This window comes from Argopecten irradians, chromosome 3 (genome assembly GCF_041381155.1).
Source record: "Argopecten irradians isolate NY chromosome 3, Ai_NY, whole genome shotgun sequence".
Classification (NCBI taxonomy): Eukaryota; Metazoa; Mollusca; class Bivalvia; order Pectinida; family Pectinidae; genus Argopecten; species Argopecten irradians.
In genome coordinates this window covers 50,844,028-50,858,419 of record NC_091136.1, presented here as the reverse complement: position 1 = coordinate 50,858,419, position 14,392 = coordinate 50,844,028, and the positions used below count along the sequence as shown (strand labels likewise).

At 36.0% G+C, this 14,392-nt stretch overlaps 1 protein-coding gene across 1 annotated transcript in view; it reads left to right on the top strand.

Annotated features, from left to right (window-relative positions):
* Nucleotides 1–14,392, top strand: part of LOC138319727 (uncharacterized) — a 30,694-nt gene continuing 16,302 nt past the window's right edge. Inside the window, exons 1-8 of the mRNA XM_069262865.1 lie at nucleotides 1–135; nucleotides 502–599; nucleotides 10,696–10,871; nucleotides 11,099–11,206; nucleotides 11,417–11,510; nucleotides 12,714–12,763; nucleotides 13,605–13,686; nucleotides 14,081–14,166. Coding sequence (XP_069118966.1) covers nucleotides 47–135; nucleotides 502–599; nucleotides 10,696–10,871; nucleotides 11,099–11,206; nucleotides 11,417–11,510; nucleotides 12,714–12,763; nucleotides 13,605–13,686; nucleotides 14,081–14,166 — 783 coding nt within the window. The 5' untranslated portion in view covers nucleotides 1–46. The remainder of the gene's footprint in view (nucleotides 136–501; nucleotides 600–10,695; nucleotides 10,872–11,098; nucleotides 11,207–11,416; nucleotides 11,511–12,713; nucleotides 12,764–13,604; nucleotides 13,687–14,080; nucleotides 14,167–14,392) is intronic.

Genomic DNA, 14,392 nt, shown 5'->3' with positions numbered 1-14,392 from the left:
CGTCATATCCTGCTATGGAGAACACATAGTTTCATGAAGAAGAGCCATGTCAGAAGCGCATTTTGGAGACAGTGGCATTCAGACATTCGATGATAACGCCGATGAGGAAGTGAAGGATGATCTGCAATCAAATGCGTAATGTCTTTTAGTCTAGCAAAACATCAAGTGAAACATATAGTATTTATGTTTATTACAAGACGATTTCAGTTTACTCATGATCGTAAAGTTACAGTACGTGTGCTTTCAACTTTGTGAAACGGTATTTGGTACTCAGAAGAGAGGTTTCTTGCCTCAATAAGTTTAACAACTTTTGACCAATCCTTTCGCCTACATTTATATGAAATATGTTTATTCCGAAATAGTTAAAAACAAATTGAGGAAATGAGTTTATGTTTAATATGTTTTTGTTTTTGGAATGTAGGACTAGATGCATGATAAAACGTGATAGGACGTGTTCTATCCATGTAAATCATTTTGTTAACCAAATCATCTTATTCACAGAAGCTCATTATCTGTGACATCAGATGTGTCAAATGGCGGACGTTCACGCGAGGGTTCGAGTAAAAATGGAGACCAAGACACGGATTTGGAAATGGAGGGTAATGATTATATACCTTTTGTTTATCCCAAGAAATAAACATAGATATTTGACCGATGCAACGATGATCTCTTTCCATTACTGAGTTGTTAAACTTTAGATATGTAAGGAGTTGTATTACATGTAAATGTTAATGTTGTGGGGATTTTCCCCCCAATTTCATTGATACATAATATCTCATTCACACACCATCGTCCTCATCCTCATCAATTAATTCACATCATTCACATCATCAATCATCTTTACAAAACAACACTTATCCTCATAAATACATCAATATAGAATACAAACAATACATGATATCATCATCATCATCATCATCATCATGTCATCTTCATCATCAATCATCATCACAATCATCATCATCATCATCAATCATCATCACAATTATTATCACAATCATCATCATCATCATCATCATCATCATCATCATCATCATCATCATCATCATCATCATCACCATCATCATCATCATCATATCATCATCATCATCATCATCATCACCATCATATAATCAGTCATCATCATCTTGATATCATCATACCATCATGTCATCGTAGATCATGATTCATCATCATCATCATTTTTAAAACATTAGTCATCATCATTATCATCATCATCATCATCATCATTTTTAAAACATTAGTCATCATCATTATCATCATCATCATCATCATCATCATCATCATCATCATTTTTAAAACATTAGTCATCATCATCATATGTAACATCATGATAAAGATTCATCATCAACTACTTAGCTATGATCATTCACATCAAAACATCTGATATCAATTGATAAAAACTATACAGGTGTTTTTAAAAACACAAAATGGAAATCTATATCAGACAACTGCACTCTACACTACCATCCATACTCACACACAAGTCTCACTCATTCAGGTACTTGCACCGACACTCGCACTACTAATACATACCTGTAGATGAAAAAGAAAAGGAGAGAGTGAGAGATAGGGATTAGGTGGGTGGGGTACATTGATTCACGTACTATATATATTGCCCACACCCCTATATGTGCATAAGTATCTTTACCACTTGCACTTCACAATAGTACTAAGGTTTACAGATCACACCCACACAAGCCTCACAAACCTCATCATGTACACACTCGCACACCTTCATATACATGCCCTTATACACTATCAATCAAATATATTTTTGAAAATAATACTTTTGTAAGCAAGAGAGAGAGAGAGAGAGAGAGAGAGAGAGAGAGAGAGAGAGAGAGAGAGAGAGAGAGAGAGAAGGGGAGGTACATATGTTATGATGTGTTATTTGATATATGTGACGGCGACTGACAAAATGGGCCCAGATGCGGCGATTATGACGTCGGAATAAATGACGTTATAAAGTTACGCACATTTTTTGCCGACGTCACCACGTGTATTTGCGGAAACTCTCAATAAACAACGTTTCATTAAGCTCGCATTTTAGGTATAAATTTAACTACCTGTACAGTATCAATAGATAATATGAAGGGTAGACTGGTAAGTATCAGGTGATCAGTATATACATGTAGGTACTTTCTAACAAAAATATAAATAAATGAATAAATAAAGCTGAAAACAGCACATTAGAAAAAAAAAAATTAGATTGTTTTTCTCTTCGTTATTGGAGATAGCAATTAATATATTCATGGCAAATCAATCAAAGATAAGAGTGAAACAAATCCTGATTTATCTCAATCAGTAGTTAATGCAGTTATTCGACTGAAATTCCAATATGTCACATGTCAGGGGATCCGGACAAAAATATTTATAAATAAATTTAATACAGTTTAACATTTTTTAATCTTATCTAGCAATATTGTTTCTTCACAGATATTCTTGAAATTCCACAGGCATTGCTCTTTCACAAGTTGATAATATTTTGCAATACGTCGTAACATATTTAAAATAAAAGTCGTAAAAGTCACTGAAATTATACCGACTACATCGATATACATGTAGCAAACATATCACAAGTGCGGAATCTTAAAATTCAAACCACGGGATGTTGTTTTAAAGACAAAAATAAAGGCAAGAAAATTGTGTTAGAAGTATTCCTTCTGAATTGTAAGAGGACAAGGAGGCAGATTTCATCAGCTGATAATTGAATTCTGTAGATGAACCACAGGTGTTTGGCTTTATACATATTGTTTTCTCTTTGCATGTAAACATACGTAAATCGAGTAGATAGAGATAGAAAAAAAATATCTATAGAACCAAACACCTGTGGATGATCTTTAATTTTGTATGAGAATAAGTTAAGTTTCTGATCAGTGCAAATGATGTCTATTTTCTTGTAGAACTATGCGACGGTGAAAACAAGGAATGCAGTATTTATAGTGGACGTCGGTATAGTTCAGTACTTATGCTTTGGTCACATCCTCTTCCGATTAGTCTTAAGATTTACTCCTGGCATGAATTTTTGCCTGGTCTCCGGACGGACACCAGCCATGGCCGACCGGTGGACGGGACTCTCAGACAGCATATGGGACGTGCCCGAAGAGTTTTAATTCGAAGTTACGGTGTCCCGTAGAATTTCATAATCGGCCACATATCATTCACATATCGTTTAAGCATCGTCCGATATCCGGCCGGGAATCGAACGGCAATCACATGTACATCGTCCAACATTTGGCCGGGCCTGGGATACAAGTGTCCTTCGTTGTCCGTAATCTACTAAGGCGATATCCGTACGATGTCCAGTGAATATGTCGGTTATCGCTCGGACATCATATGATAATCGGCCAATTTAACATTAGATATGTAAGGTCGATATTCACTGCCTCACCAGCCCCCAAAAAAATTATCTATGGAAACAGACGTCGTATGATTACCTCACAGCCTCCTTTTAATGTAAATTATGTCGGACAAATTTTTTGACCGGTGTTGTCCAGTGTCGGAAAATGGCCCAAAACCAGCGGTGTACTCCCGATTACCCCCTTTCTCCGGATACCGACCGATCATTGTGACCAAAGCATTAATTTTGATGACATTATACAGTACATGGTGCAGGGAGTGGTCAAGGTACGAAGATGATTTATATACTTTGTACAGGTTTGTGAGGATCCCGCACAACAACCCTACCCGGTCTTGTTAAATCACTCATCAATGCTGATATCTTAGGGTAAAACATTATTTTTCATTTCATCTACACTATCTAGAAAGAGCTTTAGGTACAAATAAAACTATTTTAGAAACCACAGGGGTCTGAGAATTAGTTACAAATTATATCAATTTTTATCTGTGTACCAGAGTGTACATATATTGGTTTTAGGGGTCTTATAATCAAGATAAAAAAACGTGTGGAACTTTTGATCCAGTGCATTAGAACCTCTATAGTGATCTATTGGCAATGTGGTGGGTTCAAATTGATATAAATTGTTACTAATTCTCAAAACCCTCAGTTTGAAACGTGTTTTGAGTCTTTATTTTCTATCGTGTGTTTTGCAATTTCTCTTCACGTTTTTTATCCGAAATATATATAAAGTAGAACTCTAAAAAATGGGTTTAGTTCTTGAGTTGTCTAGCAGATATATTGAAAGGAAAGAGTCTGAAATGTAAATGCGATCAATCCTTTCTTAAATTTGATCACTCCATCCACAGGTTTTTGTTTTATGTGCCATATTGGGTCAGTATACTAAATCCAGTAGTATATCTACATGATATAAAATTTAAAATGTGTGAATCGGAGAACTACGAACACTTCCTGATTCACAATTTAAGAAATCTAAATAGTTGACTTAAAACACACATTTAACAGAAAAAACAGTAAAATACATACATCGTTTTAGTGTTTTAAATGTTGATCTGATTAAGAAACACAACAGTTATTAAACTGAATTGCCTTTGTTTACCATAATTACTTCCTTTCCCACCACCATTTCCTGAGTGCTATATATATATATTGTGACCACTTTGCTCGATCCCGAGTGCATGTATAAACTGTCCACGTCATATCGTTAAAAAAAATAACAAACCAGCACACTACAATCAGATTAATAACAACTGATACAAAAACAAGACAGATCTCGAATGTATAGATATTAATAACAATATAGATCCGTATAATTGTATATACAGTATTATATGCCGTATTTTGGATGAGATAGATCGACATTATTCCGGTCATACGGAAAGGAACATAGTGAATTGAAAATATATATTACTGGTTACCATCGTAATCAGCTACACGACGGGTGTTTAGACATGTACACTGTGGTGTCCGAGGGTGAACGCAAAGAGATCGGAGGGTTCGGGCTCGATTCACTAGTACTTTGAAAACCTTATCTAAGCCGAACACGATGTTCCATACATTAGTCTTTTTTTGACGACGGTTTTGTTTACATCATCTATTCGGACTTCGTCAATTCTTAGCACATGAGCGCACACGCATGCATGTGCATGTAGCTAAAAGCTGTTCATGCATAAATGTAATATTATTTGACTTCTTCGGTATATATCTCATCGGTCACTCCATTAATGCTATTCGTATACCAACATTCTAGTTAAAAGAATCTGGAAGCATATACATGTACACTTTAATCAAATGCACAGATCTTTGAATTTTTAAATACGAACATACAAATCAATATCATTGCATGAAATTTCCCTCGTGAAGTTGTTCTTTTGGTAGTTGCTGTGTAACTATGAGTATAAATAAACAAATTATCATATTTGATTTATTAATGATATCATTGGCGAACAAAAAAAAATTCCAAACCATGAAATCACACGCGAAAATATTTTGTTTCACATAGCACGCAGGGTTTCACCCCGTCACATCGTAGAATTATATTGTTACATGTACGTGACACAGATTATCTTGTATTTTGATAGAACGGACAATGGTGTAGTTTCATGTAACACTGATCGAGCTAACCTTTTTTTTAACAAATTACAGGTGTTAAAGACCAGTCTAAAGCATAGTCATATAGAGATTGAACAGTGTTTTGATTGCGTTAAAGGTGGTATGAACGCAATGGGATACAGACATATTCAATGTAGCGCGTTAGCGCTACATGTAGAATATGTCTGTATCCCATTGCGTTCATACCACCTTTAACGCAATCAAAACACTGTTCAATCTATATATTTACATAAATAAATCTACCTTTACGTACAATTTAAAACGGTGATGGTTGCTAAGTTGGGTAACTACGGTAGTCAGGATGACCGAAGATATAGTTCCGATTGTTGAATGCTATAGCTGCAGTTTGGTTTGAAATACAACAATGACACTTTTCAATTATTTTCAACATATATTTTTTTCAATTTGATAATATATATTAATAATGTCCATTTCGAATAAAAATTGAGATAACCAACGCGGAACGACTACCGGTATGTATCGTTGTCAGGGTAGTGATACGGTCCGAAGTGAAGCGAGCCGCCATATTTGATTTTCAACCGAGGAAAGTGACTGTGATAAAGCCTATTGATGGTATGACCGTTGAGCTGCTGAATGTTTGTCATGTATGTATCGGTCTAAGAACGCGATATACACTAAATTCTTCGCAGTCATGACTTTTATTTTATTGTACGGAGGATAGACAAGTGTTTGCGTGTGTGTAGGCCTATTTTGAATGCAAAGGCGGGGCCATTTAAGCTGATGATACTGTTTCGGATAGGCTACCTGTAATGTTTTTTTGTGGAAACCTGTATATGATCTGTTAACCTATTGTTCGCTTAGACGCTCCCAGAATTATTCACCGACAATCAGATGTTCTGTATATTTAGGTGAGATGAGTGACCGTACACACATGTACATCTGACGTAACTATGGGATTCCCCGAACATTCCTGAGGAAAGCCCCCCGGTTGTAGCCCCGACCAGCGATTCATTTTGTAGTTTATTACCGTTACAATGCTTGAACACGTGTTTTGTTTTGATGTCAAATACATATTTAATTGGATCTAATAAAAGCTCTTTATTGTTATTTTAAAATCCGTCAACTTATGACGCAAAATCTTATCGAAGCGTGAACTAGAAGTAGTCCGAACCTGCACTGCGTTTGTATTCATACGTCATTGCGTTTACGCTAATATGAACGCAACTCCCCTCCCGTTGACTGTATAGGGGCATATGTAAATATACGCACGTGTATGTTTTATGTAACGTCATTGGCAGCCTTGTAACATGACGTCAATGTTCATGACGTGATGATTTAACGTCGCTAATTTTGTCATTAATGAATCTACATGTTGCCTCATTCAAAGCCGCATATCTCTTAAATGTTTTATCCTACGGCTTTAATATTTTGTAAACGTGATCTACACAGCATGAAGTAAATGAAGATGTGAAAAAATGAAAATGTGATTTTTCCTCATCTGGGCCCATTTTGTCAGTCGCCGTCACATATTATTTATGTAGTACTGTAGAATGTATCGGCAAAGTCTCATAGCTACATGTCTGTATATATATATATAATGTGGTATGGCAATATTCATGTACATGTACCAAATACCCTGGTACAAATGTATAATAATACAAACATCTTACAGATCTAAGATAGGTTTTCATTTTCTCCAGTTTAAATCAATTTGCCTTCTGACATCTTCATTTCTACTGTTATTTATATACTTTTGAGTTAAAAAAATGTTTTTAATTGCATTCAAAAGGGCGTTGAGACTCAATGATTTGCTAAGGCATCTAGATTTGTAAATATAGTGTTTAATAACAAGTAATATTTCATTTTAAACATAGCTGCAGTGTTCCGATAATATTACGAACGGAAATGATTCCTTATTATAAGCAAATGGGATAAGAAAAATGTCCAATATGTTTTCAAATCTCTGAAGAAGAGCTTGAACCTCTACACATTCCCATAGACAGTGGACAATAGTTTCATTTTCAAAGTTACAGAAAGAAAATAATGGACTAGGTTTTAATTTAATTTTAACAAGAAAAGTGTTAGTTACCAAAATGTGATGAATGATTCTAGCTTGAAACCATTGTAACTTAAAATTTTTGGTTATTGTGAAGGATAATTTAAATATGTTTGACCATTTTTCCTTATCAAAATCAAACTCCTGGTTCCATTTTCTGGCCCCAGTAGGTGTAGACACTGGAGCAACCATACAGTTATAAAAATCTTTGGAGCCTTTTCTGCTCTTGAAGAAGATTTCAAACCTAATAGGTATACTAGGCTGTGGAGGTCTTTCACACTGAAACTCAGGATTTCTTAGAAAACGTGTAATTGCATTTACGAGCCCAAGATACTGCAAAAAGTGATGGTTCATTCGGAATTCGGTAGAGTTGTAGAAATTCATCAAAAGTATAGAAAGTTAAATTACGAGGATTTTTTTATCAGATCATTCAAAGTAGTTATTCCTGCCCTAAACCAGTTTGGAAAGAATACATAATTGTTATTAACCAAGATATCTTTGTTATACCAAAGAGGTGTTTTTAAGATAGTATCTGGTTTAACAGTGCTCATAGAATGTGTGATATTTAAAGTATTCCAGGCTTGTGGTGGGGATTTCTGATCAGTTTATACATTTTGTAATGAAAAGAAAATCTACTTAAAAATATTTCGGTACTGTACAGTACAATAATGGGTAAAGATTTAAAAGCTATTTTTTTTGTAAAGATTCACTTTAGTTTAGAAAATCGAATACATACTGTAATATTACCGGTGTAGACTAAGTGTGTTACTGTGATAACAGTGTATACGTGATAATGTAATCTGAAGAAGACCATACTTTTTTAAGTATATATGAAGGAAATTTCAGGTCAGTTTATACCGAAAAGGAAAAGCAAAATTGTTTTTTAGTACTGAGTGAAGACTGATTTAAAAGGTATTTCTGTAAAGATTCACGTCAGTTTTTAAAGATAAGGAAACACTGTAATGTTACATGTGTTAAGGATGTACTCTCTGAGAAGTCAAAATTTTCTTGTATTAAACTATTTTTTCTCATATAGATTATTTGAAATAGGAGTTCATATCATGCATAAGAGAAAATGGAAGAAAAACATATGACCGTGTGCTCGTTTTTGAGCTATTGTCACTCAAAGATACCTACAATTGTAGTTGACAAAATATTGAATTTTATGTGAATTTTGCTGTTTTGACCATATAAACAAGAGATCAAATCCATAATTTCCAAATGAGGTGTTTGATATGTATGGATGTTCGTAGAATTTACTTCCCAGTGGTCTTCTTTAAAATTATACCAGTTTTGATTAATAAGACAATTTTTTCTCAGAATAACAACAAATGCTACCCCTACCAATTAATTTTGAGCCACAAAATGCACCATTTTCAGCCATTTTTGCGAAAATAAACCCTTTAAAAGAAGAGTTCTGGTATCAAACTTTTTTTTAGTATTTTGTATATCAATAGGGAAAGGGTTGTTCTTTTTAAATCAGGCAGAAAAATGGGGGTCCGTGTGCTTACTTTTTTGCCCCATTTGAATAATTGTTATACTTCAATATTTTAGAGTAAAAAATAAAATTGCTCAAATTACAATTAAATGATAAAATAAAGTGACAAAAGTGTATTTTACAGCAGAAATTTGCTCAATACAACTAAAAATGCTGGCGCAGTGATGATTTAAGTAATGCTAGGTTTACACTGTGTTCCCGGCGACCACGTTAGCCCCGTTTTCCCGAAACGTGGTGCGCCGTGGAATTTTGGCTATTTTTGTCCATGTATTAAAGTTGAGCTAGGTCTTGTGAAGTTTTGCCACGGTCTCTTACGGACTACGTGTTGGATCGTGGATACAGGGGAAAGTGGTGTTCCCGGAGGTTAAAGGTACACTACGGCTTTAGCACGGTCTATCAAGGATAACAAGTACGTTCTCTCTAGTCCTGTTACGATCTGATGAGGTCTGCTACGTTAAAACACGTTTTGATCAAGCTCCGATACGTTTTTCACGGTCCGCCAAGGCTTACTAAGGCTGAAAGCCTGATTACGGGCTTTTTTGGAGCAAATGAAACAATATTTATTGACGAAAATGTCATTTCAAACACGTTTAGTTACAAAATGTGTTAAAAGAAATATATAATTATTATAGCCAAGTGTTTCTACGCATTTTTTTTCTGTAATAAATATCATTTAATCTGCCTTTTACAATAATAGGTTTCGTATAATTTGATGGTTTAAATGTGTTTGATAATGACTATTTCTATCTATTAAAACAATAAATTTCAAAAGGTAGCAAAATGCACCAGGCAAGGCAATGATACTCTATCATATATTACTTGCAACGTAAGACCGTAATAGGACGTAACACGCCGTATTACGTCGGGCTTTCAACCGCTACAAGCCGTGATGTGCCTTGACAGAACGCATCAAAACGGCTATCATCCACCTTGGCTTGCCTTCAAAACCTTGACAAACCGGCACAAAACGTGCAGTCAATCTGCATCAACCTTGGCGAAACGTGGAAAAAACGCAACAGAACGTCACAAAACTTGAAATCACCGTGAGATTCCCGGGAACGTGCTTGCTGCCCGTTCCACCACGGACCGTCTGGAAGTTTTGTTACGGCCTCGTACGCACTGTTACGTTTTGTTACGTCAATGCCGTTTTATTACGTCCTGTGGCGTTCACCATCTGTACCGTGACTGCCGTGACAAAATTTTTGACAGTTTAAAAATCTGGCACGGCATCCACGGTAATCACGACCGCTTACTTTTGTCTATCACGTCCTTCTGCGTTGTCTCACGTTGTCCCGCGGTCACCACGTTTTGTCCACGGTGGTTTGAAACGGGGCTGCCGTGGCCGCCGGGAACATAGTGTAAACCTAGCATAAAAACAATTTCAGTAAAAAATGGTAAAACTGTGACTCTACTCAAGGCGAAAAAAGACACAATTTCAAAATGGCCGCCAAATGGGCCATTTCTTAAAATCCCCGTATAAAAACATCTACTAAAAATAGAAGTGTAATTTTTTGACAAAATTTGCAATTGGCAACTTGCTACTGATATTAATAGAATCTCATAAATTCTCTGATCTTTGTCGAAACGAGACTTCAACGGGACTGAAACCTCAGAAGAATTCATCCTTAATTCTATTTGAGTACATTGTAGCCTTAAAAAACAGAATTTAGCAAAAAATATCGCATAACATTGTTATTTCAATTACAGAGGAGAAGAAGTCCGACTTTGACCTGACGGGACGTGCTCTGTATTTGTCTGTGTGTAAAAATCTTGGGGTTATCCCTGTTTCCTACTTCATGAGACACATGCAGGACCAAGTACTCAACATGCGGCATCACGGCCTCGGCAGTATAGGAGCACAGGCAATGGCCCATCCTCTAATGGTACTTGTGACAAGTTATATATTGACACTAGGCTATTTCATAAAAGCCTAAATACTTTAACGAAAAATACGAAACAATAACGGACAAAACTGCAAATTTTAAATGTATATTCGCGGCATATCTAGTATTTCATATTGATGTCTACCATAAGTAATATATCTGTTGGGTTTTATTTTATAATAACAAATATTTTATGATACTGACATTATTTAAATTCTGGTTTTCAGAACAACACGACTGTTTTGACACTCGACCTTCAAGACAACTGGCTAGAGGGAGAAGGTGGCGAGTATATAGCCGAGATGTTAAAGGAAAACTGCTACATTACCGATCTGGTGACCAGATGTTCAAATAACAACTATATGTGATCAACTTACAACACGCAAATGTTCCCTCCCTTAGAGCATTGATTCCATATTGCAGCTATGAGTTGTTGAATGATATTGCTACAGAAAATAAACGATTTTACCTTATGAATTACATGTATCGTGGTGACACGACCTTATAGAGAAATATTTCAAAATATCATCCATTGAATGTTTCAGGATATTTCAGAGAATCGCCTTGGCAGTCGTGGAGCAACTGCCATTTGCAACATGTTGACGATAAATATCACACTCAAGTCAATAAACCTATCAGGTAAGGTAAGAGAAGTGAACATGTTTTCAAACCCAAGTTATTGCCTTGTCTATTATACAATAGGCGTACTGCACACATCCATGCCTTGAGGCGTACTGCACACATCCATGCCTTGAGGCGTACTGCACACATCCATGCCTTGAGGCGTACTGAACACATCCATGCCTTGAGGCGTACTGAACACACCAATGCCTTGAGGCGTACTGAACACACCAATGCCTTGAGGCGTACTGCACACATCCATGCCTTGAGGCGTACTGCACACACCAATGCCTTGAGGCGTACTGCACACATCCATGCCTTGAGACGTACTGCACACACCAATGCCTTGAGGCGTACTGCACACACCATTGCCTTGAGGCGTACTGAACACACCCATGCCTTGAGGCGTACTGCACACACCCATGCCTTGAGGCGTACTGCACGCACCCATGCCTTAAGGCGTACTGCACACATCCATGCCTTGAGGCGTACTGCACACACCCATGCCTTGAGGCGTACTGCACACATCCATGCCTTGAGGCGTACTGCACACATCCATGCCTTGAGACGTACTGCACACACCAATGCCTTGAGGCGTACTGCACACATCCATTCCTTGGATACTTCAGTTGGGTGCATTACTATAGTTGTTGTACAATCGGACGTAAATATCAAGAAACTGTATAAGATTAAAAAAAACACGTTTTAAAAACTATCTGTAGAACGAAAACACGATTGTTTGTTTAATTAAACGTCCTTTTAACAGCAAGGGTCATGTAAAGACAGCCTCCCATGTGTGCAGCGTGCAGCGTGTATATGTAGTGTGTGGTGCTCGTTTTGGGAGAGTGTGGTATATTGGTTTTGTGTCTTCTTGTTTAATGGAACTGTTGCCCCTTTTTATAGTGTTATATCACTGAAGCATGCCGCCGAAGACACCAACTTTGGTTTGTCTCTCCCAGGGGACAGAACCCGGAGCCTATCTCACAGGGGCGAAAAGGCCAAAAGTTAGGCAGTGTCATGGGAGACGTTAGGAAAACAATGTTAGTTAGGAAGAAGAGAAAAGATAAGGTCCTAAATTTAGTCGCCTTTTACGATCATGCAATATGGGCAGCAGATGGCATTCTAACGCCCTACCTGCAGGGCCAACGAAAACACGAAACTGCAACGTGAGCTCAGCCTTCAATATTTATGTTACCACGTCTGTGTTATTTCTGTTTACAGGTAATCAGTTTGGAGACGCTGACGCTCCTGCATTAGCCGAGGCATTTTACGTGAGTCTTTATAAAGCATGATGATTTAAACGTTTCATTTTAAATGTCAATATGAAACTAAAACGACTTATACCTGTAACTGAAATACATGTATAACTTAGATAAATCGAAAAAACTTAAACACTTCCTAAATGTCGTGTGGTTTAAAGAAATGAAAATTTTTCGAGTTTGATAAACACGATAAACAACAGTTACTTGTTTAGGAACCTCTATTTCATGACTAACATCAAACATTTCCAAGGTTTTCATTGTTATTATTTTAGTCGTAATGCAATATATAGACATCCTTTTGAAAGGAATATGTATGCTATAGGCCCTTTTTGTCCCCTGAATCAAAATATTTTTAAACTAAGTGTTTTGAAAATAAGTTGTTGTATTTGTACATCCCTGATTTAATCATAAGGGTACTTTTATAATTTTGTACTTTTATTGGCTAAGCATGATGACCATCCGAAATATGCATAAATTAAGCGGATTTATAAACATGGTAATTCTTGGCGTATTTATTTTGTTATATGTACTGAGAATATGTGCAAATTTAGGACAAATATAAAGTTCTAGGATGGGCACTATGATTTCTGGACGAAATGCTGAAAATATCGAAAAAAATCCCGTTTGCTTATACACAATGTAAAAATAAAATATAAATGTATTCTTAGGATGGTCACCATAGCAACTACAGCTGAAACGATACAAGATTACCATGCCAGTGGTATCAGTGACGTACACGATATTTGAAATTCAATAATGTTTTGACGGATTTAGGGTCCAAACATGGCACAAACCATACATACTCCTTTAATTTATTTATAATATCAAAACTTATAAAATTACTTTTTAGGAAAATAACAGACTGAAGAAAATCAATTTAAGCCACAATGGTTTTTCAGATGGTTGTGGCGGTATACTTGGGCATGCCATCGGTAAGTCGAACAAGATCGGATAACATGTCATGTACTGAGTAAGAGTTACTTCCCATGATATATCGTTCTAAAAGACTTTGATGGCTCAGGGTGGGCAAATACTGTTTGTATTAAGTAAGAGAGGAATAGAATGAAGCCTTACTTGTTTGTTAACGAACTTTGCACATTGTATGGCATACAGAAAGCTTGAATAAATAGAAAAATGTATGTGCAAGCCTATATATATGCATATACTAAAATATGTCAAAATTAACTTTCATTATGCACAAAGAAAACATTTACTGGGTTAGGACCTTTTGAAATTCTTGCTTTACCCACGGTTTAATGGTGATTTGCTTTATACATTGATATTTAAGCTATTTATGAATCTATCATTGTCATTATTAATCTGTAGGTGAGAACGAGACAATAGAGGATATCGATCTTAGCTGGAATTGTTTCCGGAAATCAAGTTTGATGGAGATCTGTGATGGTATAGCGGTAGGTCTCTAAATATTTTTTGATATTTTTTTTCTTCAAAATATACCTGCTAAAGTGTTGTTTCGAAAACAAAACGACTGCAAGTGATACTTTGTTAAAATATGTTATAAGTGGGTTAAAATGAATCATAATAATATCAGAAACTTTCATTTCGATAACCACGAAAATAAAACCATACAATATGACGGAAGGCGTGCAAATTATCTATCGTTTGTTATTATTTGGT